General features: G+C 43.4%; 1 protein-coding gene across 4 annotated transcripts in view; it reads left to right on the top strand.

The window, feature by feature from the left end:
- LOC110498090 (estrogen-related receptor gamma) overlaps positions 1 to 23,697 on the top strand; it is a 290,644-nt gene extending 266,947 nt beyond the window's left edge. For all 4 annotated transcript variants that reach the window (XM_036955038.1, XM_036955036.1, XM_036955035.1 and 1 more), the window contains exons 7-8: positions 11,339 to 11,608; positions 19,368 to 23,697. In XM_036955038.1, coding sequence (XP_036810933.1) covers positions 11,339 to 11,608; positions 19,368 to 19,612 — 515 coding nt within the window. In that variant the 3' untranslated portion in view covers positions 19,613 to 23,697. The remainder of the gene's footprint in view (positions 1 to 11,338; positions 11,609 to 19,367) is intronic.
- Positions 23,698 to 25,306: the final 1,609 nt, after the last annotated feature.

Raw genomic sequence — 25,306 nt, 5'->3', positions numbered from 1 at the left:
CACTAAATTCACATTGAGGCTCCTTTTCTCTGCTACATCGATCAGCCATGAGAACAGAGATGTATGGATCAGCCATGAGAACAGAGATGTATGGATCAGCCATGAGAACAGAGATGTATGGCTCGGCCATGAGAACAGAGATGTATGGCTCGGCCATGAGAACAGAGATGTATGGCTCGGCCATGAAAACAGAGATGTTATCTGTTAATGAATGCGTCCTGAAGCAGCATTAATAAGGATGATAAGAAGAATTGGATGACAGCTAGGGAAGACAGCTAGGGATGTCAGCTAGGGAAGACAGCTAGGGAAGACAGCTAGGGAAGACAGCTAGGGATGAAAGCTAGGGAAGCCAAGCTACTGCTCCTGATAAAATCATTGATGCACCTAAAAAAAAAGAATGTCCTCCTTCCACTCTAATAGTTTGGCACAGGAAGAACCTCCAGGCTATGGAGTCAGTCCATCTGTCATGCTACAGACCCCCCTCCCCCCCCCCCCCGACCGCACACACTCATACTCTCTCTGCTTTCCATTCTTTACCTCACTCCTTTTCTCTCTCTCAGGTTCTTTATAGTTTTGACATGATACAGTAACATAATACTGGTGCCATCCCGGGTTAGTGGTGCTGTCTGTTCTGTGACCACAGCTCACCCTGTTAGTATTACTGTCTGTTCTGTGACCACAGCTCACCCTGATAGTATTACTGTCTGTTCTGTGACCACAGCTCACCCTGTTAGTATTAGTGTCTGATCTGTGACCACAGCTCACCCTGTTAGTATTACTGTCTGTTCTGTGACCACAGCTCACCCTGATAGTATTACTGTCTGTTCTGTGACCACAGCTCACCCTGTTAGTATTACTGTCTGTTCTGTGACCACAGCTCACCCTGTTAGTATTAGTGTCTGATCTGTGACCACAGCTCACCCTGTTAGTATTAGTGTCTGATCTGTGACCACAGCTCACCCTGTTAGTATTACTGTCTGTTCTGTGACCACAGCTCACCCTGTTAGTATTAGTGTCTGTTCTGTGACCACAGCTCACCCTGTTAGTATTACTGTCTGTTCTGTGACCACAGCTCACCCTGTTCGTGTTACTGTCGATTTCCCCTGCCAACCTATTGAGTCACCAGCACATCACGTCACAACAGAACAAGACTGTATGACATCACCAAGCAGCTTTTATTTACTGAATGACTACTAACAAACCTCTTCATTTGTTTTACACCTATCTAGTAGAAACACACTCATCCCACCCTCCTCTGATCCCACCCTCCTCTCATCCCACCCTCCTCTGATCCCACCCTCCTGTGTGTGAGTGTGTGAGTGTGTGAGTGTGTGCGTGTGTGCGTGCGCTTGTGCGTCCATGCATACTGTGTGTGTGTTAATTTTAGCCTTCCGTCCCCTCCTGAGGAGCGGTGTATTAAAGACCACCTAAAGAAACTCATCCTTAATCCCTTCTGATGGTTTTATTAAGTAGTAGTGGAGGTGCTGCCAACTGGCTCACACTGCATCCTGTGTGTGTGTGTGTGTGTGTGTGTGTGTGTGTGTGTGTGTGTGTGTGTGTGTGTGTGTGTGTGTGTGTGTGTGTGTGTGTGTGTGTGTGTGTGTGTGTGTGTGTGTGTTTGTGTGCGTGTGTGTGTGTGTGTGTGTGTCGTGTGTGTGTGTGTCGTGTGTGTGTGAATGGCACACCAAATGTTTCTCAGCCTTCCACAGTTCCTAATGTGATCAGAAATGTTAACAGTAGTGGATGAACAGTTGTTATAAATGATAGCCTGCAACTCCAACATAATAAGTTATCTGACACTACTGATCAGCTCAGAGAGAGAGGAAGAAATCATGCTGCTCCCACACACACACACATACCGTCATCGAGAACACACACACACCTGCCTCTCTCACACGCACACACATACCGTCATCTCAAACACACACACACACCTGCCTCTCTCACACACACACATACCGTCATCTCAAACAAACACACACACACACACCTGCCTCTCAAACACACACACACCATCATCTCAAACACACACACACACACACACACACACACACACACACACACACACACACACACACACACACACACACACACACACACACACACACACACACACACACACACCATCATCTCAAACACACACACACACCTGCCTCTCAAACACACACACACTTGCCTCTCTCACACACACACACATACCGTCATCTCAATCACACACACACACCTGCCTCACACACACACACATACCGTCATCTCAAACACACACACACACCTGCCTCTCAAGCACACACACACATACCGTCATCTCAAACACACACACACACACACACCTGCCTCTCTCTCACACACAAACATACCGTTCTCAAACACACAAACACACACCTGCTTCTCAAACACACACACACCTGCCTCTCAATCAAACACACACACCTGCCTCTCAAACACACACACACACACTTGCCTCTCACACACACACACACCATCATATCAAACACACACACACACACACCATCATATCAAACACACACACATACACGTCATCTCAAACACACACACACCGTAATCTCAAACACACACACACACACACCTGCCTCTCAATCAAACACACACACCTGCCTCTCAAACACACACACACACACTTGCCTCTCACACACACACACACCATCATATCAAACACACACACACACACCATCATATCAAACACACACACACATACACCGTCATCTCAAACAAACACACACCATCATCTCAAACACACACACACACCTGCCTCTCAAACAAACACACACCATCATCTCAAACACATACATACACACCTGCCTCTCAAACACACACACACACACACACGCACACGTCATCTCAAACACACACACACACACACACCTGCCTCTCAAACACACACACACACCGTCAACTCGAACACACACAAACACCATCATCTCAAACATACACACACACCTGCCTCTCAAACACACACACACCGTCATCTCAAACACACACACACCTGCCTCTCAAACACACACACACACACCATCATCTCAAACATACACACACACCTGCCTCTCAAACACACACACACCTGCGTCTCAAACACACACACACACTGTCATTTGTCATCTGTGTGTATGTATATATATATATATATATGTGTATCTGTGTGTGTATATGTATATAGAAAATCACATTGTAGGATTTTTAATGAATTTATTTGCAAATTATGGTGGAAAATAAGTATTTGGTCACCTACAAACAAGCAAGATTTCTGGCTCACACAGACCTGTAACTTCTTCTTTAAGAGGCTCCTCTGTCTTCCACTCGTTACCTGTATTAATGCCACCTGTTTGAACTTGTTATCAGTATAAAAGACACTTGTCCACAACCTCAAACAGTCACACTCCAAACTCCACTATGGCCAAGACCAAAGAGCTGTCAAAGGACACCAGAAACAATAGGTAAGCAGCTTGGTTTGAAGAAATCAACTGTGGGAGCAATTATTAGGAAATGGAAGACATACAAGACCACTGATAATCTCCCTCGATCTGGGGCTCCACGCAAGATCTCACCCCATGGGGTCAAAATGATCACAAGAACGGTGAGCAAAAATCCCAGAACCAAAGTAACAAATCCTACCATCAGTAACACACTACGCCGCCAGGGACTTAAATCCTGCAGTGCCAGATGTGTCCCCCTGCTTAAGCCAGTACATGTCCAGGCCTGTCTGAAGTTTGCTAGAAGATTGGGAGAATGTCATATGGTCAGATGAAACCAAAATATAACTTTTGGTAAAAACTCAACTCGTCGTGTTTGGAGGACAAAGAATGCTGAGTTGCATCCAAAGAACACCATACCTACTGTGAATCATGGGGGTGGAAACATCATGGTTATGGGCTGTTTTTCTGCAAAGGGACCAGGACGACTGATCCGTGTAAAGGAAAGAATGAATGGGGCCATGTATCGTGAGATTTTGAGTGAAAACCTCCTTCCATCAGCAAGGGTATTGAAGATGAAACGTGGCTGGGTCTTTCAGCATGACAATGATCCCAAACACACCGCCCGGGCAACGAAGGAGTGGCTTCGTAAGAACCTTTTCAAGGTCCTGGAGTGGCCTAGCCAGTCTCCAGATCTCAACCCCATAGAAAATCTTTGGAGGGAGTTGAAATCCGTGTTGCCCAGCAACAGCCCCAAAACATCACTGCACTAGAGGAGATCTGCATGGAGGAATGGGCCAAAATACCAGCAACAGTGTGTGAAAACCTTGCGAAGACTTACAGAAAACGTTTGACCTCTGTCATTGCCAACAAAGGGTATATAACAAAGTATTGAGATAAACTTTTGTTATTGACTTTTTTGCCCCACTGTATATATGTTGTACCCACAGCATCTATTAAAACATTCCCCAACCAGAAACCGTGGATTGATGGCAGCATTCTCACAAAACACGAACCACTGCTTTTAATCCGGGCAAGGTGACCGTAAACATGACCGAATAAAAACAGTGTAGCTATTCCCTCTGCAAGGCAATCAAACAAGCTAAGCGTCAGTAAAGAGACAAAGTGGAGTCGCAATTCAACGGCTCAGACACGAGAGGTATGTGGCAGGGTTTACAGTCAATCACGGACTACAAAAGAAAAAACAGCCCCGTCGCGGACCACGATGTCTTGCTCCCAGACAGACATAACAACTTCTTTGCTCGCTTTGAGGACAATACAGTGCCACTGACACGGCCCGCTACCAAAACCTGCAGGCTCTCCTTCACTGCAGCCGACGTGAGGAAAACATTTAAACGTGTTAACCCTCGCAAGGCTGCAGGCCCAGAAGGCATCCCCATCCGTGTCCTCAGAGCATGCGCAGGCCAGCTGGCTGGTGTGTTTACGGACATATTTAATCAATCCTTAACCCAGTCTGCTGTTCCCACATGCTTCAAGAGGGCCACCATTGTTCCTGTTCCCAAGAAAGCTAAGGTAACTGAGCTAAATGACTACCGCCCCGCAGCACTCACTTTGTCATCATGAAGTGCTTTGAGAGACTAGTCTAGGACAATATCACCTCCACCCTACCTGACATCCTAGACCCACTCCAATTTGCTTACTGCCCCAATAGGTCCACAGATGATGCAATCACAATCACACTGCACACTGCCCTAACCCAACTGGACAAGAGGAATACCTATGTAAGAATGCTCTTCATCAATTACAACTCAGCATTTAACACCACAGTACCCTCCAAACTCATCATTAAGCTCAAGACCCTGGGTCTCAACCCCGCCCTGTGCAACTGGGTCCTGGACTTCCTGACGGGCCGCCCGCAGGTGGTGAGGGTAGGTAACAACATCTCCACCCCGCTGATCCTCAACACTGGGGCCAGACAAGGGTGCGTTCTCAGCCCTCTCCCGCACCCCTCCAACTCAATCATCAAGTGGTAGGCTTGATTACCAACAACGACGAGACGGCCTACAGGGAGGAGGTGAGGGCCGTCGGAGTGTGTTGTCAAGAAAATAACCTCACACTCAATGTCAACAAAACAAAGGTGATGATCGTGAACATCAGGAAATAGAGGAGGGAGCAGCCCCCTACCCACATTGACGGGACAGTAGTGGAGAGGGTGGAGAGTTTTAAGTTCCTTGGCGTACACATCACGGACAAACTGAATTGGTCCACCCACACAGACAGCGTGGTGAAGAAGGCGCAGCAGCACCTCTTCAACCTCTGTATCACCTGTATCAGCCTGGTACCGCAACTGTTCCGCCCATAACCGTAAGGCTCTCCAGAGGGTAGTGAGGTCTGCACAACGCATCACCGGGGGCAAACGACCTGCCCTCCAGGACACCTACACCACCCGATGTCACAGGAAGGCCAAAAAGATCATCAAGGACAACAACCACCACTGCCTGTTCACCCCGCTATCATCCAGAAGGCGATGTCAGTACAGGTGCATCAAAGCTGGTACCGAGAGACTGAAAAACAGCTTCTATCTCAAGGCCATCAGACTGTTAATTAAACAGCCATCACTAACATTGAGTGGCTGCTGCCAACATACTGACTCAACTCTTGGCACTTTAATAATGGAAATATTGATGTAATAAATGTATCACTAGCCGCTTTAAACAATGCCACTATTATATAATGTTTACATACCCTACATTACTCATCTCATATGTATATACTGTACTCTATACCATCTACTGCATCTTGCCATCTTTATGTAATACATGTATCACTAGCCACTTTAAACAATGCCACTATTATATAATGTTTACATACCCTACATTACTCATCTCATATGTATATACTGTACTCTATACCATCTACTGCATCTTGCCTATGGTGTCACTCATTCATATATTTTTATGTATATATTCTTATTCATTCCTTTACACTTGTGTGTATAAGGTAGTTGTCAGGTTAGATTACTTGTTAGATATTACTGCATGGTCGGAACTAGAAGCACAAATCAAATCAAATCAAATGTATTTATATAGCCCTTCGTACATCAGCTGATATCTCAAAGTGCTGTACAGAAACCCAGCCTAAAACCCCAAACATCAAGCAATGCAGGTGTTGAAGCATGGTGGCTAGGAAAAACTCCCTAAAAAGGCCAAAACCTAGGAAGAAACCTAGAGAGGAAACAGGCTATGAGGGTTGGCCAGTCCTCTTCTGTTTGTGCCCGGTGGAGATAATAACAGAACATGGCCAAGATGTTCAAATGTTCATAAATGACCAGCATGGTCAAATAATAATAATCACAGGCAGAACAGTTGAAACTGAAGCAGCAGCACGGCCAGGTGGACTGGGGACAGCAAGGAGTCATCATGTCAGGTAGTCCCGAGGCATGGTCCTAGGGCTCAGGTCCTCCGAGAGAGAGAAAGAAAGAGAGAAATAGAGAATTTGAGAGAGCATACTTAAATTCACACAGGACCCCGGATAGGACAGGATAAGTACTCCAGATATAACAAACTGACCCTAGCCCCCCGACACATAAACTACTGCAGCATAAATACTGGAGGCTGAGACAGGAGGGGTCAGGAGACACTGTGGCCCCATCCGATGACACCCCCGGACAAGGCCAAACAGGAAGGATATAACCCCACCCACTTTGCCAAAGCACAGCCCCCACACCACTAGAGGGATATCTTCAACCACCAACTTACCATCCTGAGACAAGGCCGAGTATAGCCCACAAGGCCTGCGTCTTGTGACCGTAGCATACGTGTAGGTATGTGCGGCAGGACCAAATCAGAGAGATAGGTAGGAGCAAGCCCATGTAATGCTTTGTAGGTTAGCAGTAAAACCTTGAAATCAGCCCTTGCCTTGGTAGGAAGCCAGTGTAGGGAGGCTAGCACTGGAGTAATATGATCACATTTTTTGGTTCTAGTCAGGATTCTAGCAGCCGTATTTAACACTAACTGAAGTTTATTTAGTGCTTTATCCGGGTAGCCGGAAAGTAGAGCATTGCAGTAGTCAGTCATTTTTCTGCATCTTTGGACAGAGAGTTTCTGATTTTTGCAATGTTACGTAGAAAGCTGTCCTTGAAACAGTCTTGATATGTTCTTCAAAAGAGAGATCAAGCACAAGCATTTCGCTACACTCGCATTAACATCTGCTAACCATGTGTATGTGACAATTAAAATCAGATTTGAATTGATTTTATAAATATATGTATATGGGTGTATATATATATCTGTGTGTGTGTATATATATATATCTGTGTGTATATATACATATATATCTATGTGTATATATATATATATATCTGTGTGGATATATATATATAGTGCCTTGCGAAAGTATTCGGCCCATTTGAACTTTGCGACCTTTTGCCACATTTCAGGCTTCAAACATAAAGATATAAAACTGTATTTTTTTGTGAAGAATCAACAACAAGTGGGACACAATCATGAAGTGGAACGACATTTATTGGATATTTCAAACTTTTTTAACAAATCAAAAACTGAAAAATTGGGCGTGCAAAATTATTCAGCCCCTTTACTTTCAGTGCAGCAAACTCTCTCCAGAAGTTCAGTGAGGATCTCTGAATGATCCAATGTTGACCTAAATGACTAATGATGATGAATACAATCCACCTGTGTGTAATCAAGTCTCCGTATAAATGCACCTGCACTGTGATAGTCTCAGAGGTCTGTTAAAAGCGCAGAGAGCATCATGAAGAACAAGGAACACACCAGGCAGGTCCGAGATACTGTTGTGAAGAAGTTTAAAGCCGGATTTGGATACAAAAAGATTTCCCAAGCTTTAAACATCCCAAGGAGCACTGTGCAAGCGATAATATTGAAATGGAAGGAGTATCAGACCACTGCAAATCTACCAAGACCTGGCCGTCCCTCTAAACTTTCAGTTCATACAAGGAGAAGACTGATCAGAGATGCAGCCAAGAGGCCCATGATCACTCTGGATGAACTGCAGAGATCTACAGCTGAGGTGGGAGACTCTGTCCATAGGACAACAATCAGTTGTATATTGCACAAATCTGGCCTTTATGGAAGAGTGGCAAAAAGAAAGCCATTTCTTAAAGATATCCATAAAAAGTGTTGTTTAAAGTTTGCCACAAGCCACCTGGGAGACACACCAAACATGTGGAAGAAGGTGCTCTGGTCAGATGAAACCAAAATTGAACTTTTTGGCAACAATGCAAAACGTTATGTTTGGCGTAAAAGCAACACAGCTGAACACACCATCCCCACTGTCAAACATGGTGGTGGCAGCATCATGGTTTGGGCCTGCTTTTCTTCAGCAGGGACAGGGAAGATGGTTAAAATTGATGGGAAGATGGATGGAGCCAAATACAGGACCATTCTGGAAGAAAACCTGATGGAGTCTGCAAAAGACCTGAGACTGGGACGGAGATTTGTCTTCCAACAAGACAATGATCCAAAACATAAAGCAAAATCTACAATGGAATGGTTCAAAAATAAACATATCCAGGTGTTAGAATGGCCAAGTCAAAGTCCAGACCTGAATCCAATCGAGAATCTGTGGAAAGAACTGAAAACTGCTGTTCACAAATGCTCTCCATCCAACCTCACTGAGCTCGAGCTGTTTTGCAAGGAGGAATGGGAAAAAATTTCAGTCTCTCGATGTGCAAAACTGATAGAGACATACCCCAAGCGACTTACAGCTGTAATCGCAGCAAAAGGTGGCGCTACAAAGTATTAACTTAAGGGGGCTGAATAATTTTGCACGCCCAATTTTTCAGTTTTTGATTTGTTAAAAAAGTTTGAAATATCCAATAAATGTCGTTCCACTTCATGATTGTGTCCCACTTGTTGTTGATTCTTCACAAAAAAATAGTTTTATATTTTTATGTTTGAAACCTGAAATGTGGCAAAAGGTCGCAAAGTTCAAGGGGGCCGAATACTTTCGCAAGGCACTGTATCTGTGCTTTCAGAAGGCATCTTTAGACACACACACACAAACGTGTGAATGGCCAGATGTGTGAGAAGAGGAGAGAGGAGAGGACAGCTGTATGGAGATGTGTGAGAAGAGGAGAGAGGAGAGGACAGCTGTAAGGAGATGTGTGAGTGGGCAGGTGTTCCATTATAGAGGGAGAGAAAGAGAGAGAGAGAGAGAGAGAGAGTGAGAGAGAGAGAGAGGAAGAGAGAGAGGAAGAGAGAGAGACAGGAAGAGAGAGAGAGACAGGAAGAGAGAGACAGGAAGAGAGAGACAGGAGGAGAGAGACAGGAAGAGAGAGAGAGAGAGAGACAGGAAGAGAGAGAGAGACAGGAAGAGAGAGACAGGAAGAGAGAGAGAGAGAGAGAGAGAGAGAGAGAGAGAGAGAGATGAGAGAGGAATAGAGAGAGACAGGAATAGAGACAGGAATAGAGAGAGACAGGAAGAGAGAGAGAGACAGGAAGAGTGAGAGGAGTAAAGAGAGAGCAGAAGTTTTCAGGCTAACAATTAGAGTGTGAGGAGTGGTGATGGCTAGCATTGATCCATGGTGTGTGTGTTCAGGGGGAGATAAGACCACTCCGTCCCCAGAGGAGAGCCCTGGGCGCTGGGCTATCGAAAAGGAGGAGACCCCTGATCACCTTGGCTGTCGGGGTCTAGAGGCTGGAAGAACTTCCCTTGGCTTCAACACACGGACCAAATTACAATGGTGTCTTAGGCCAGTTTAGGCCAGACGAAGACCTTGACCTAGAACTAGTACCAGAACAACTCGGCACAAGACCCGAACTCAACCAAAACTCCAGCCAAGCTCCATCCCCTGCTTCATTTCCCCAACCCTAACCCTTTAATGGTGTTTGACCCAACATGTCACCCACACACAGCCCTGTTTCTTACCCACCACAGGGAGAAGTCATGACAACGTTAGTCTGTCTCTCAGATTTGAATACTAAACTATTGCATGTCCAATGGGTTTAACCTCTTTTTCTCTCTCTCTCTCTCTCTCTCTCTCTCTCTCATCTCTGTCTCTCTCTCTCTCTCTCTCTCTCTGTCTCTCTCTCTGTCTCTCTCTCTGTCTCCCTCGCTCTCTCTCAATTCAATTCAATTCAATTCAAGGGCTTTATTGGCATGGGAAACATGTGTTAACATTGCCAAAGCAAGTGAGGTAGACAACATACAAAGTGAAAATATAAAGTGAAAAACAACAAAAATTAACAGTAAACATTACACATACAGAGGTTTCAAAACAGTAAAGACATTACAAATGTCATATTATATATATATATACAGTGTTTTAACAATGTACAAATGGTTAAAGGACACAAGATAAAATAAATAAGCATAAATATGGGTTGTATTTACAATGGTGTGTGTTCTTCACTGGTTGCCCTTTTCTCGTGGCAACAGGTCACAAATCTTGCTGCTGTGATGGCACACTGTGGAATTTCACCCAGTAGATATGGGAGTTTTTCAAATTTGGATTTGTTTTCGAATTCTTTGTGGATCTGTGTAATCTGAGGGAAATATGTCTCTCTAATATGGTCATACATTGGGCAGGAGGTTAGGAAGTGCAGCTCAGTTTCCACCTCATTTTGTGGGCAGTGAGCACATAGCCTGTCTTCTCTTGAGAGCCATGTCTGCCTACGGCGGCCTTTCTCAATAGCAAGGCTATGCTCACTGAGTCTGTACATAGTCAAAGCTTTCCTTAATTTTGGGTCAGTCACAGTGGTCAGGTATTCTGCCGCTGTGTACTCTCTGTTTAGGGCCAAATAGCATTCTAGTTTGCTCTGTTTTTTTGTTAATTCTTTCCAATGTGTCAAGTAATTATCTTTTTTTTTTTTCTCTCTCTCTCTCTCTCTCTCTCCCTCCCTCTCTCTCTCTCTCTCTCTCTCTCTCTCTCTCTCTCTCTCTCTCTCTCTCTCTCTCTCTCTCTCCCTCAGGTTTCTCCACGCTATCGCTGGCAGACCAGATGAGTCTACTGCAGAGTGCGTGGATGGAGATTCTGATCCTGCGTGTGGTGTACCGCTCGCTGTCCTTCGAGGACAAGCTGGTGTATGCTGAGGACTACATCATGGACGAGGACCAGTCCAAGCTGGCAGGTCTACTTGATCTCAACAACGCCATACTGCAACTGGTGAAGAAATACAAAGTCATGAAGCTGGAGAAGGAGGAGTTTGTTACTCTCAAGGCTGTAGCTTTGGCTAACTCAGGTAAGAATGGGGGATGAGGTGCGACATGCAGCAGACACACCTAAACACACACACACACACACTCTCACACACACGCTCTCAAACACACACACACACACTCACTCACACACAATCCATCCCCATTCGCTCTCTTACACAAACTCAGATGGGCGACATTGTAGTAAATACTAAAGAAGATTGGATGGCTAGTGGATTTAAACAGCAACAGTAAGTAGTAAATACTAAAGAAGATTGGATGGCTAGTGGATTTAAACAGCAACAGTAAGTAGTAAATACTAAAGAAGATTGGATGGCTAGTGGATTTAAACAGCAACAGTAAGTAGTAAATACTAAACCAGATTGGATGGCTAGTGGATTTAAACAGCAACAGTAAGTAGTAAATACTAAACCAGATTGGATGGCTAGTGGATTTAAACAGCAACAGTAAGTAGTAAATACTAAACCAGATTGGATGGCTAGTGGATTTAAACAGCAACAGTAAGTAGTAAATACTAAAGAAGATTGGATGGCTAGTGGATTTAAACAGCAACAGTAAGTAGTAAATACTAAAGAAGATTGGATGGCTAGTGGATTTAAACAGCAACAGTAAGTAGTAAATACTAAACCAGATTGGATGGCTAGTGGATTTAAACAGCAACAGTAAGTAGTAAATACTAAAGAAGATTGGATGGCTAGTGGATTTAAACAGCAACAGTAAGTAGTAAATACTAAACCAGATTGGATGGCTAGTGGATTTAAACAGCAACAGTAAGTAGTAAATACTAAAGAAGATTGGATGGCTAGTGGATTTAAACAGCAACAGTAAGTAGTAAATACTAAACCAGATTGGATGGCTAGTGGATTTAAACAGCAACAGTAAGTAGTAAATACTAAACCAGATTGGATGGCTAGTGGATTTAAACAGCAACAGTAAGTAGTAAATACTAAACCAGATTGGATGGCTAGTGGATTTAAACAGCAACAGTAAGTAGTAAATACTAAACCAGATTGGATGGCTAGTGGATTTAAACAGCAACAGTAAGTAGTAAATACTAAACCAGATTGGATGGCTAGTGGATTTAAACAGCAACAGTAAGTAGTAAATACTAAACCAGATTGGATGGCTAGTGGATTTAAACAGCAACAGTAAGTAGTAAATACTAAACCAGATTGGATGGCTAGTGGATTTAAACAGCAACAGTAAGTAGTAAATACTAAAGAAGATTGGATGGCTAGTGGATTTAAACAGCAACAGTAAGTAGTAAATACTAAACCAGATTGGATGGCTAGTGGATTTAAACAGCAACAGTAAGTAGTAAATACTAAAGAAGATTGGATGGCTAGTGGATTTAAACAGCAACAGTAAGTAGTAAATACTAAAGAAGATTGGATGGCTAGTGGATTTAAACAGCAACAGTAAGTAGTAAATACTAAACCAGATTGGATGGCTAGTGGATTTAAACAGCAACAGTAAGTAGTAAATACTAAACCAGATTGGATGGCTAGTGGATTTAAACAGCAACAGTAAGTAGTAAATACTAAACCAGATTGGATGGCTAGTGGATTTAAACAGCAACAGTAAGTAGTAAATACTAAACCAGATTGGATGGCTAGTGGATTTAAACAGCAACAGTAAGTAGTAAATACTAAACCAGATTGGATGGCTAGTGGATTTAAACAGCAACAGTAAGTAGTAAATACTAAACCAGATTGGATGGCTAGTGGATTTAAACAGCAACAGTAAGTGTATTCCAGAACTCTCCATGTTTCCTGTGTCTGGTGTTTGTCCTGGTGGTGGTCTTGTTTCCAGTCTTGTTAACATCCTGAGTATGATGCCTGCTTCCATCTAATCTCTATGAAATATCAAAGTGATATTTCATATATTTCATTTTGAAAGCTGATATTACATTTAACACAGTGGTACGATGGTAGAACATTATGAATCAGTCCCCATGGTCTCTTTTCCCTACTCTTATAATACAAATATAAAAATGAAATATAAATAAATAGTAATTTACCAGATAGCTTTTAGCTTTTATCCAAAGTGACTTATATGTGGCCCATGTGGGACTCAAACCCACAACTGCTGTTGGTTGTGTCAAAACCAATGAGTCATTAGGGCTTTCAGGAGATCTGTAAGGAAAGAGAAGGCTCCCCTCCTCCTCCTCTCCTCCTCCTCCTCCCCTCCTCCTCCTCCCCTCCACCTATTCTCCTCTTCCCCTCCACCTCCTCCCCACCTCCTCTCCTCCTCTTCCTCCCCTCCACCTATTCTCCTCTTCCCCTCCACCTCCTCCCCACCTCCTCTCCTCCTCCTCCCCTCCTCCTCCCCTCCTCCCCCCACCTCCTCCTACTCTCCCCCCACCTCCTCCCCTCCTCCTCCTCTCCTCCTCCCCCCACCTCCTCCCCTCCTCCTCCTCCTCTCCTCCTCCCCACACCTCCTCCCCTCCTCCTCCTCCTCTCCTCCTCCCCACACCTCCTCCCCTCGTCCTCCTCTCCTCCTCCTCCTCTCCTCCTCCCCCTCCTTCTCCCCTCCTCCTCCTCTCCTCCTCCTCCCCTCCTCCTCCTCCCCTCCACCTATTCTCCTCTTCCCCTCCACCTCCTCCCCACCTCCTCTCCTCCTCCTCCACCTCCTCCCCTCCTCCTCCTCCCCTCCACCTATTCTCCTCTTACCCTCCACCTCCTCCCCACCTCCTCTCCTCCTCCTCCTCCCCTCCTCACCCCACCTCCTCCCCTCCTCCCCTCCTCCTCCCCCCACCTCCTCCTCCTCTCCTCCTCCTCCCCTCCTCCCATGAGACTAATAAGAGAATCACCATCAAAGAGGTGATTTAAATACAGCCCCATAGCAGACACACACAAACTCAATAATATCCTCTCTAGTAGACACACACATTGAGACACAGACACACACACAAACTCAATAATATCATCTCTAGTAGACACACACATTGAGACACTGACACACACATGCACGTGTGCAGACACACACACTCGCTATCCCCCACCATCTCCCTGAAGCGAAGTAGTGGATGCCCCTTTTACAATTAGCATAGTGTTCTCCTCAGATGCCTGTTAAATAAGTTGTGACCCCCCCCCCCCCCCCCCCCCCCCCTCCCTCGGTGACCCCATCTTTGAACTTTATCTTGATTTCCGGCCAGCAGGTTTCCCTTTAATTAAAAGAAGGAAACAGTCAATACAACGTGTTAAATGGGACACAATGTGCAGGCGGGTATTTGTTGGAATTCTCCAGCGCTCAAAGTATTGACAGTTTGTTTGCTGGGGCCATATGTGCGGGATCAATCTCAGGCCGGGCCAGCCACGCTGAAAAATAAAAGAGCAGATTGCTTCTGCTGGCGGTGGGATGACGACTCACTATTTGGCAAGTGGGGAAAAAGTGGGAGAAAACGAGCCCGTGCCAGCCCTTCTGCCAGAAAGTGCACCCCAGAGAGGACTTGGTCATTGTGTATCTTTAGAAAAATGTGTTTTTTAATGACTGATAGCAGCTGGAGTCCTTCACAGCAGTTCAGTTCAAGCTGCACTTTTACAGGAGTGGATGTGTGTGTATCAGATTCCTGCATGGCCCACATAGTGAATATTCATTATATGTTAACTGTAGGACACTTGAGATAAAAACATCTGCTAAATGGTTACTGTTGGAGATGTCTGTCAATGATGTGAGAGGACAGGAACTATTCAAGAAGTGATGCAGACAAGTTTATGATCAAAACTATAAGGTTTGAGTAACAATTACTATTTAGTCCTTAATGAATTACTATATTAATTTATTTCTATCAGTTTTGGGATAGATGCATTGTGAGCCAGTGCCCAGGGCAAGAACAACAGAAAGCTAGCATTAGCATTTTGAAGGGCAGGGACAATGAATTAATTCCTTGAAAGCTAATCGTCTGCATTAATGGGAATCCTTAAGAATGCTACTGAACGTGATTCACATGTTAAGAGTGTGTGTGCATGTGTGTATGGGGGTTTTAGCAGTCCCTGTTTAACCCACTGCTCATTAGAAACATACTCTTAAAGAACATCGTTTTTCCTGCCAATGTTCACACACACACACACACACACACACACACACACACACACAAACACACACAGATAATAATATCTACTTGATTCTATAATTGTCAAGCACTCTGGGAGAAGTGTATCTCTTTCCTATAAAGCTAAGAAACAGAAGTTATTCACACAATGTTTGACTAGCATTCTCATTTAACTAACAGCCAAATCACATTAAGTCTCCTGTCACCTTAAGAGTTAATTGAATTCTCATTGATTCTCTAGTCTTACTCTGCGTGGCATTTTATCTAACAGCAGTGGACAAACACCTTAGAAAATGGTTGCAAATGTTTTGATTAGGAGAATAGTGTTTTACTGACAAAAAACAGCTACTATGTTGTAAATGAATGATGGAATAAGTTAAAGAATTTACAGCTCCACCACGTTCTAGCGACTCTTTATTGTTGCCTGAGCCTTTCTATAGGAAATAGATACAGTAAGGAATACAAACTTGTGTATAATTTGTGTAGGTTGTGTAGTTAAATACATGCTGTGTGTAATATTTTAGAAACAGTTAGAATAGAGTGTACAACTGCACATGTATCTCTCTGAGCCTGTGTGTGTGTGTGTGTGTGTGTGTGAGTGTGAGTGTGAGTGTGAGTGTGAGTGTGAGTGTGTGTGTGTGTGTGTGTGTGTGTGTGTGTGTGTGTGTGTGTGTGTGTGTGTGTGTGTGTGTGTGTGTGTGTGCATGGTCTTGTTCTTCTATCCTCATGGGGACCTGAATCCCCAAAAGTCAACAAGAAAAACCTCGTAGGGACATTTCCCACCTCCCCACAAGGTCAAAGGCTATTTTAACCTTAGGGTTTAGGTTTAGGTTTAGGTTTAGGTTTAGGGTTAGGTTTAGGTTTAGGGTTAGGTTTAGGGTTAGATTTAGGGTTAAGGTTAGGGTTAAGGTTGAGGTTAGGGTAAATGTTAGGTTTGGGCAAAATAGGACTTTTGAATGGAAATGCATTTAGGTCACCACGAGGATAGAAAAACAAGTGTGTGTGTGTTTGTGTGTGTGTGTGTGTGTGTGCGTGTGTGTGTGATAGTTAGTGCTGCTGGCTCTGCAGCATAGTAAAGGTGTGTGTGATAGTTAGTGCTGCTGGCTCTGCAGCATAGTAAAGGTGTGTGTGATAGTTAGTGCTGCTGGCTCTGCAGCATAGTAAAGGTGTGTGTGATAGTTCGTGCTGCTGGCTCTGCAGCATAGTAAAGGTGTGTGTGATAATTAGTGCTGCTGGCTCTGCAGCATAGTAAAGGTGTGTGTGATAGTTAGTGCTGCTGGCTCTGCAGCATAGTAAAGGTGTGTGTGATAGTTCGTGCTGCTGGCTCTGCAGCATAGTAAAGGTGTGTGTGATAGTTAGTGCTGCTGGCTCTGCAGCATAGTAAAGGTGTGTGTGATAATTAGTGCTGCTGGCTCTGCAGCACAGTAAAGGTGTGTAATCTGTTTTCTGCCGGGGGCTCCTGTCGGATCACAGGTCACTTTTCAATGGCCAAAGTCCCTGTCACACACACACTCACACACTGCCAAAGCCCCTGTCACACACTCACTCATACACACTCACACTCACACACTGCCAAAGTCCCCGTCACACACTGACTCATACACACTCACACACTGCCAAAGTCCCTGTGACGGATGACTAAGAGCATCCTGAATCAGACACACACACACATAAGGGTTAGAGTATTGACCCAAACGCAGAAGCATGAAAATCTGTACGTGTCTTTGGAGCGAGCTGTGTGTGTTGGTGTGTGTTGGTGTGGTGGGTTTAGAGAATTTAACAAAATTCACATCAACACACTATGGAACACAGAGCTTTTACTATCTCATCCTGGAATATATAAGGTCTGAGGTCATCTGCCTTTGGCCTAAAGAGAAGGAACCAAGACTTTGTCAAAGAAATCAGAAACATTGTCATCCTATAAGAAACATGTTATAGAGGAAATGGACCTACTGGTTGCCCTCTAGGTTACAGAGAGCTGGTAGTCCCATCCACCGAACTACCAGGTGTGAAACAGGGAAGAAACTCAGGGGGAATGCTAATTTTATATAGAGCAGACCGAACCCACTCTATTAAATTTGTCAGAACAGGAACATTTTACATGCGACAAGAAATTAATAAGGAAATTATTGCAAGATGTGTGCTACCTATATCCCCCCAATAGAATCCCAATACTTTAACGATGACAGCTTCTCCATCCTAGAGGGGGAGATCAACCATTTCCAGGCCCAGGGACGTGTACTAGACTGTGGTGACCTAAATGCCAGGACAAGAACCTGACACTCTCAGCACACAGGGGGACAAACACCTACCTGGAGGTGACAGCATTCCCTCCCAAATACACTCCCCTAGACCGAACTATGATAAAATACCCAGCAAAAACGGGTCACAACTTCTTCAGTTCTATCGCATGCTGGGTATGTACATAGTCAATGGTAGGCTTAGAGGGGACTCCTATGGTAGGGAAACCTACAGCTCATCAAATGGTAGGGAAACCTACAGCTCATCAAATGGTAGGGAAACCTACAGCTCATCAAATGGTAGGGAAACCTACAGCTCATCAAATGGTAGGGAAACCTACAGCTCATCAAATGGTAGGGAAACCTACAGCTCATCAAATGGTAGGGAAACCTACAGCTCATCAAATGGTAGGGAAACCTACAGCTCATCAAATGGTAGGGAAACCTACAGCTCATCAAATGGTAGAGAAACCTACAGCTCATCCCTTGGCAGTAGTACTGTAGATTACTTTATCACTGACCTCTACCCAGAGTCTCTCAGAGCGTTCACAGTCAACCCACTGACAACCCTATCAGAACACAGCAAAATAACAGTTTACTTGAACAGAGCAACACTCAATCATGAGGAATCAAAGCCAAAGGAACTGCACAAAATTAAGAAATTCTATAGAAAGTTTTCCTATAGAAGGAAAGTAGTGTAGAAACCTAACAAAAAACAATTAGGCAACAACAAATTAATTCCCTTTTAGACAACACCCTGGACAAAACATTGCACTGTAATAGTGAAGGTGTAAACTTGTCAGTAAAAAGCCTAAACAATACATTTGACCTTTCAGCTTCCCTATCAGACAACCTAAGAAAATTAAAAACAATGACAAAATCTAAGAAAGAAATTTAAAAACATATCCAACCAAAGACCCAGAAAACCTGCGCCTCTTCACTATGGTGAATCACTAAAACAATACAGCAAAAAGAAGGAACAGCATGTCAGAAATCAGCTCAGTGTAATTGAAGAATCCATAGAATCTAACCACTTCTGGTAAAATTGGAAAACACTAAACAAACAACAACACAAAGAGTTATCTATCCAAAATGGAGATGTACTGTCTGGGTAAACCACTTCTCCAATCTTTTGGGCTTTATAACAAGGAAGAATAAGCAAACACATATACATGATCACTATTAAAGACAACCAGAACTCGCTGGATTCTCCTATTACATTTAATGAACTACAGGACAAAATACAAACCCTCCAACCCCAAAAGGCCTGTGGTGTTGATGGAATCCTAAAATTCCAATTGGCTATACTTAAATTATTTTAATCATTAGCTCTGGCATCTTCCCCAATATTTGCAACCAAGGACTGATCACCCCAATCTACAAAAGTGGAGACAAATTTGACCACAATAACTAATGTGGGATATGTGTGATTAACCTCTCCATCCTTTCCACCCCCTCCCTCTTCTCCCTCCCTCTCTCCCCCTGTAGACTCCATGCACGTAGAGGATGTGGAGGCGGTGCAGAAGCTCCAGGATGTGCTCCACGAGGCCCTGCAGGACTACGAGGCAGGCCAGCACCCGGAGGACCCTCGTCGGGCAGGCAAGCTGCTGATGACCCTGCCCCTGCTCCGCCAGACCTCCACCAAGGCTGTGCAGCACTTCTACAGCATCAAGCAGGATGGCAAGGTCCCCATGCACAAACTCTTCCTGGAACTGCTGGAGGCCAAGGTCTGATTGGCCAACCACGTCCACCACCTCCGAAATGTCAGTCAATCACACACAGGCTCCTCCCATTGACCCCCCAAAACCCCACATGACATCTGAACTTCCCAAACTCACCTCCCACTGAGAAAGATCGGTGGGAGTAACCTCTGAACTTTAATCTCTGACCTCCGTGCATTAGGGGAGACACTGACACTGAGACGAGATCTCTGCTGGAGGGTCGTCTGTGTACAAACTATAACCAAGTCATAAACCAGCTACCGTAACAATGGCACTGTAAACTATTGACTATCGACCTCGTGTCACTTATACATATAAGAATTATTAACAATGTGATTATTGACTATTGACTGCTAAAAATAGTGAAAGGAGGCATTTAAAAAAGAAAAGAGAGAGACACTGCTCTGGTTGTCTTAGCAGCAGATAGACTGTAAAGCTTCTTCTTCTCAGTTTCCCAGTTTTTACAGGACATGCTCTGCAGAAGAAAGAAGAACATTAACAAGTACTTTTGGTGATTTTCATGAAGAAATTGATAATGGAAAGATAAGACAAGAGGAGAGGAGACTTGTCCTGCCAAAGGATGGAGATCCATTCAGTTGATGTTCAGCAAACTTAAACATCAGCCCCAAACACCTCATCTGATAGTCTGAGGCACCGTCTGGCCTGCTTAACTACAGTGTTAGAACACACACAAAGTTCCCACATGCCAGCCGATAAGATCGTTGTCATCACCCCCAGCCTTCCCTTTGGGTTTGTCATTTTAATCACTTACAGCTATTAGACTTCCTCTTTACCCCTTTCTGTTGTCTTCCAAAGTGTTTTTACAGACAAGAAGTAGTGACTTGATTGTTATTGTTACCTTTTCAGGGAGATGGTGAAGCTTTAGTCACTCATGCAATATGAATGAGAGGTACAGGAGTGCTGAAGGGACATATTTATGGTTGTTGCAACTTGGTTGGTCTTATTTTTATTGAAATGAATAATGGTGTAAGTATATGATTCGGTCATCATATATGGTCTATGATTATTTTATTTAGTTTATATTGTGTTAATAAGAAATCAATCAATAAATATTTATTTCTATCAGCTTTACCACTTTCAGCAATTATATATGAATATATATATGAATATATATATGGATCGAATTTTATCTTCTCCAAGCAATAGTCATTTAAAAGGAGGGTGCATATTAACATGTATGCAATTAATGTTTGTGCCAGTCTTCGTTGGGAAATGTTAACATTTCTACCAGGTGTAGCTTCTCTCTCTGTGCTTGCCATAGGCTATTAGATGACATAGTCTTAGACTCAAACTCACCCAAGGGTAGGGAAGCACCATGAATGTGGAGGCAAGCAAATAACTCATGCATTAGACTCTGAAGACCACCCTTGTACCAACAACAGTAATCTATAGCCAAGATATAATACTAAACTAGCATTTAAGAAAGCTATTATCAGCAACTGGGTCATAGGAAGCAATGAGGTTGGGATTTGGTACAGGGTTTTTTGTAAGCAGATTAAGAACACCAATATCCAAAATCTAGATTATGACGTAATCTAATATAAAATGGCAACTGGTTCCAGTTGAGAACCTAAACGATAAATCAAGTAACCTACGTCACTCTCTGTAACAGATATGTCAGTATTATTAGTAAGGGGTATTTTCTGAACCTTCTTAACCATTGTATATTGTAAATTAACAGATTATAATTCTAATCTAATACATTTTATTGGAATAAAAAGAAAAAAAAATGAAAAAAAATGAAAAATTGTAGTTCAGCCTCTCAGTGTTTCATGTTTGCTGTGCTTTTTCTGAAAACGCTCCCTTTCTTTTCTTTCGTTGCGTTTGTTTCTTCCCTTTTGTTTCGTCCAACGTCGTCGTTGTGTACTTTCTGGTGGTGGTTCCAGTGCTCGTGGCGTGCGCTTTTTTAGTCACAGGTTAGAAGTAGAGAAAATACTCAGAAGATAAGGGTCGGCGTGTTCTCACATACCTACCGACTTCCCAGGAAACAAGGCTCTTCTATTAGCTAGTTCTGCTAGATCAACAGATCCAACGACTATATCATCATCATCATAATAATAACCTATACTGGCGTAGAAGAGGATAACACGTATCTAAAGGAAGAAACAACTTATTTCAAAAGGGATCCTTTGTGTAACTTTCTTGTAGAATAACGTTGTATATCTTAGGTTTAAATAAATACAAGTAAAAAGACATTTGAGTACTTCCGAACGATAGCTGACTTTTTTTTTGATAACTTGCTGTACTGTACATACTGCTTTCCATTCAGAAACAGCTACGTTGTAACATTATCTAAACTCTTTGAGGTTGCGAAGGGAAATAACATTTAAAAAAAAATGTTTTTGTTTTGTTTTGGAGTTAACGTTGTGTGTTTACTAAAAGCAATGAAAAAAAGAAAGACTAAAATGTTGTTATTTTCCAGGACTAATGGGTGGGTTGTGTTTCTAATGAATTTATCTTCTTCCTTGGTCCTATGTGTTAACTACTGTACCATCTATTGTACCATCTATTCATCATTGGCTAAACATAAAGAATAGAGCATGATTTGGAGAAAGTATTTAACTGAAGGTACTTTCCTAAATGCCCCAGTTGAATCAATTGCAGATAAAAGGAAAATGATACTTATGTACTCACTCTGAATTTTAAAGCTATATTTTAAGGCCAGGTGTGGTTTCATGTCAACATCTAATGACAATTTTTGCGAGAGCAGCTAGCTTGGTGTGTCAGTTTGAACATGGTTAACACTTCAGATACTGCATGATCTGGCAGTGGTGTTTGACTCTATTTGCAGTTGTGTATTGGGCCTGAATTCTCTATACTCACTAATGAGGAAGACAATAATGTCAGAGTTGTTGTGGGAAACATGTTGGCTCGTCTATCATTTCCATACACAACTCCTGGGAGAGAGACGTTTTCTTCTTCTCTGTCTGTTTCTGTTTTTAGTTGATGTTTCTGTCAACTGTTTGTCCATTTTCAAACCGATACTATGTACTGGCCAATAAAAGGAGCTGAAAGAGAACACAACCGTCTCTCAGAGGTGACTTTAGCTGAGCTGAATTTCATGTTGAACACTATTTGACAAACCCTAATAATAACATAATAATAATAATCACAACCTTGCCATAGAATAAGGTCAAAGGCTTAGTCTTCAACATTGTACCTTTCAGTCTCAAGACATGGTTAAGCATATTAGCTACACCATTAAATATTCTATATTCTTAGTAAACATTAAAGTTGCCAGAACAACACTGCTCTTGTGTAAATTATCGGCACATATATTGTTGGCCTACTCACGTAGTTGTAGCATCTTAAATCATACTGAGGTTTTGCTGTGTATCTTTCAACACCTTTCATGGATCATATTGAAGATAGAGAGAGAGGAGAGTAATTTAGCCATAGCGAACGAGGGCGTTTATTCTCCCAACGGGATTTTGTTATTTAAAGCAATATGACTGTGCAACAGACCGACGGACAGACGTTGCACTTTGTGTTTGAATTAGATCAATGCTGTATCTATTGGACTATTTTATCATTAGAAGATACGGAATAAAGAAATGAACATGTACAAACAACTGCTATTTTTTATGAGAAGTGAAGGAGAATAGTGAGTGTTAGTCAAGTAGGTAATTATGCCGAGGTGTGCTTATACATACCACGAGTGTGCTTAGGGTATATCCTGGCTGTCTGACATGCACATGTATGACAATATAGAGGGAGGGGGAAAAGGTTAAGAAAGACGGAAAAAATAATATATGATTAAAATTATGAAAAACTATCTGAAAAATCTTTCCGACCAGGAATTGCTGGGACGCCTTGAGAGACATGTCCGTAGTTGTAGATGTGCTCCACATCAGTTAACGATTACCTGTATATTTTTGTGACGTGTGTATCATACAGTGTGCTCCAACAATATGTCCATTTGTGTAAATGTATTTATTTTACATTGTATATATTGTCCAATGCAAAAAGAGAGACCTATGATTCTGTAACTACGATCAGTTCAGATGTGTTACTCCCATCATGCCATTCAGGATAACGGTAGAGCAATATTAAAACATGCTTCCAGGTTTGACCTTTCTGTAGGTACCGAGTGCTTCTTTACCACACACACACACACACACACACACACACACACACACACACACACACACACACAAATATACTTCTAAACAAGACTTGGTGGACACACACTAACAGTGGGAACTCTTTCTGCTCTTCCTGGTGTTGGCTTTGTCCTCTCTGTTTCACTTAATATAGGTAATGACAAAGGTAGTGGAAGTCAAGGAGACTAGATTGGGAGGGATGGCCACGTGACATCAAGGAGACTAGATTGGGAGGGATGGCCACGTGACATCAAGGAGACTAGATTGGGAGGGATGGCCACGTGACATCAAGGAGACTAGATTGGGAGGGATGGCCACGTGACATCAAGGAGACTAGATTGGGAGGGATGGCCACGTGACATCAAGGAGACTAGATTCGGAGGGATGGCCACGTGACATCAAGGAGACTAGATTGGGAGGGATGGCCACGTGACATCAAGGAGACTAGATTGGGAGGGATGGCCACTTGACATCAAGGAGACTAGATTGGGAGGGATGGCCACGTGACATCAATGAGACTAGATTGGGAGGGATGGCCACGTGACATCAAGGAGACTAGATTGGGAGGGATGGCCACGTGACATCAAGGAGACTAGATTGGGAGGGATGGCCACGTGACATCAAGGAGACTAGATTGGGAGGGATGGCCACGTGACATCAAGGAGACTAGATTGGGAGGGATGGCCACGTGACTCTTTGACACACGTAATATCTCTATGTCGTCCCAGTCCACGTCAATAGGCATTAAGAGTACATGTCAGCCATTCACAATAGAGTCAATAAACCACAGAGCTGAGATGAAGGAGGAATAAAAACTCCACCGTCCGCCAGGAGAGAGAGACAGAGAGGGAAAGACCAGAGAAGAGGAAGAGAAAGAAGGCTGGCAGGTCTAACACCAAAAACAATCGACCATCGATCTCTTGCTTCTCTTCGGCTTGGACTATTCCACTCCCTCTTCCAACGAAAACCCCCGGCGTTCAGCCATGTGCCCCCTGTCCCCAGCTCTGCTCTGTTAATACGTAGCAGCAGTAATGTGGGCAGATATTTAATGTTCTGAAGCAGAAGCGTTTAAGCCTTTCAAACGGGGAGCGCTGACCTCCAGGCAAATATAACAAGATGACATCAGTAGATATTAGCCGAGCAGGGCCCAATGGTGCTGGAGAGATTTTTTAAATATTTTTTATTATTTGTCGCCAACGCCGCGGCACAAACGTTTTACTGCTTGGCTTCGGAGTTCATTTATTTTATTTTTATCTTTATACCATTGATTCATTATTATGATACAATAAAAGCTACTTGAGCATTTCAGCTGCTGAGTGCCGTTGTCGTTAACCTTGTGGAACGCCCCAAGACCTCCTGTGCATCTCTAATGACTATTTTAACTCCCCCTCTATCTCTCTCATCCTCTTTCTCTATTTCAATTTCTCTACTCCTATCTCCCTCCATCTCTCTCTCCAACTCTCTCTCCAACTCTCTCTCCACCTCTCTCTCCACCTCTCTCCATCTCTTTCTCCACCCACCTCTCTCTCTCTCCACCTTTCTCTCCACCTCTCTCCACCTCTCTCTCTCCACCCATGTCTCT

This window comes from Oncorhynchus mykiss, chromosome 19, assembly GCF_013265735.2.
Source record: "Oncorhynchus mykiss isolate Arlee chromosome 19, USDA_OmykA_1.1, whole genome shotgun sequence".
Classification (NCBI taxonomy): Eukaryota; Metazoa; Chordata; class Actinopteri; order Salmoniformes; family Salmonidae; genus Oncorhynchus; species Oncorhynchus mykiss.
The sequence above is the reverse complement of the archived record's forward strand: the minus strand, read 5'-3'. Positions and strand labels throughout refer to the sequence as shown.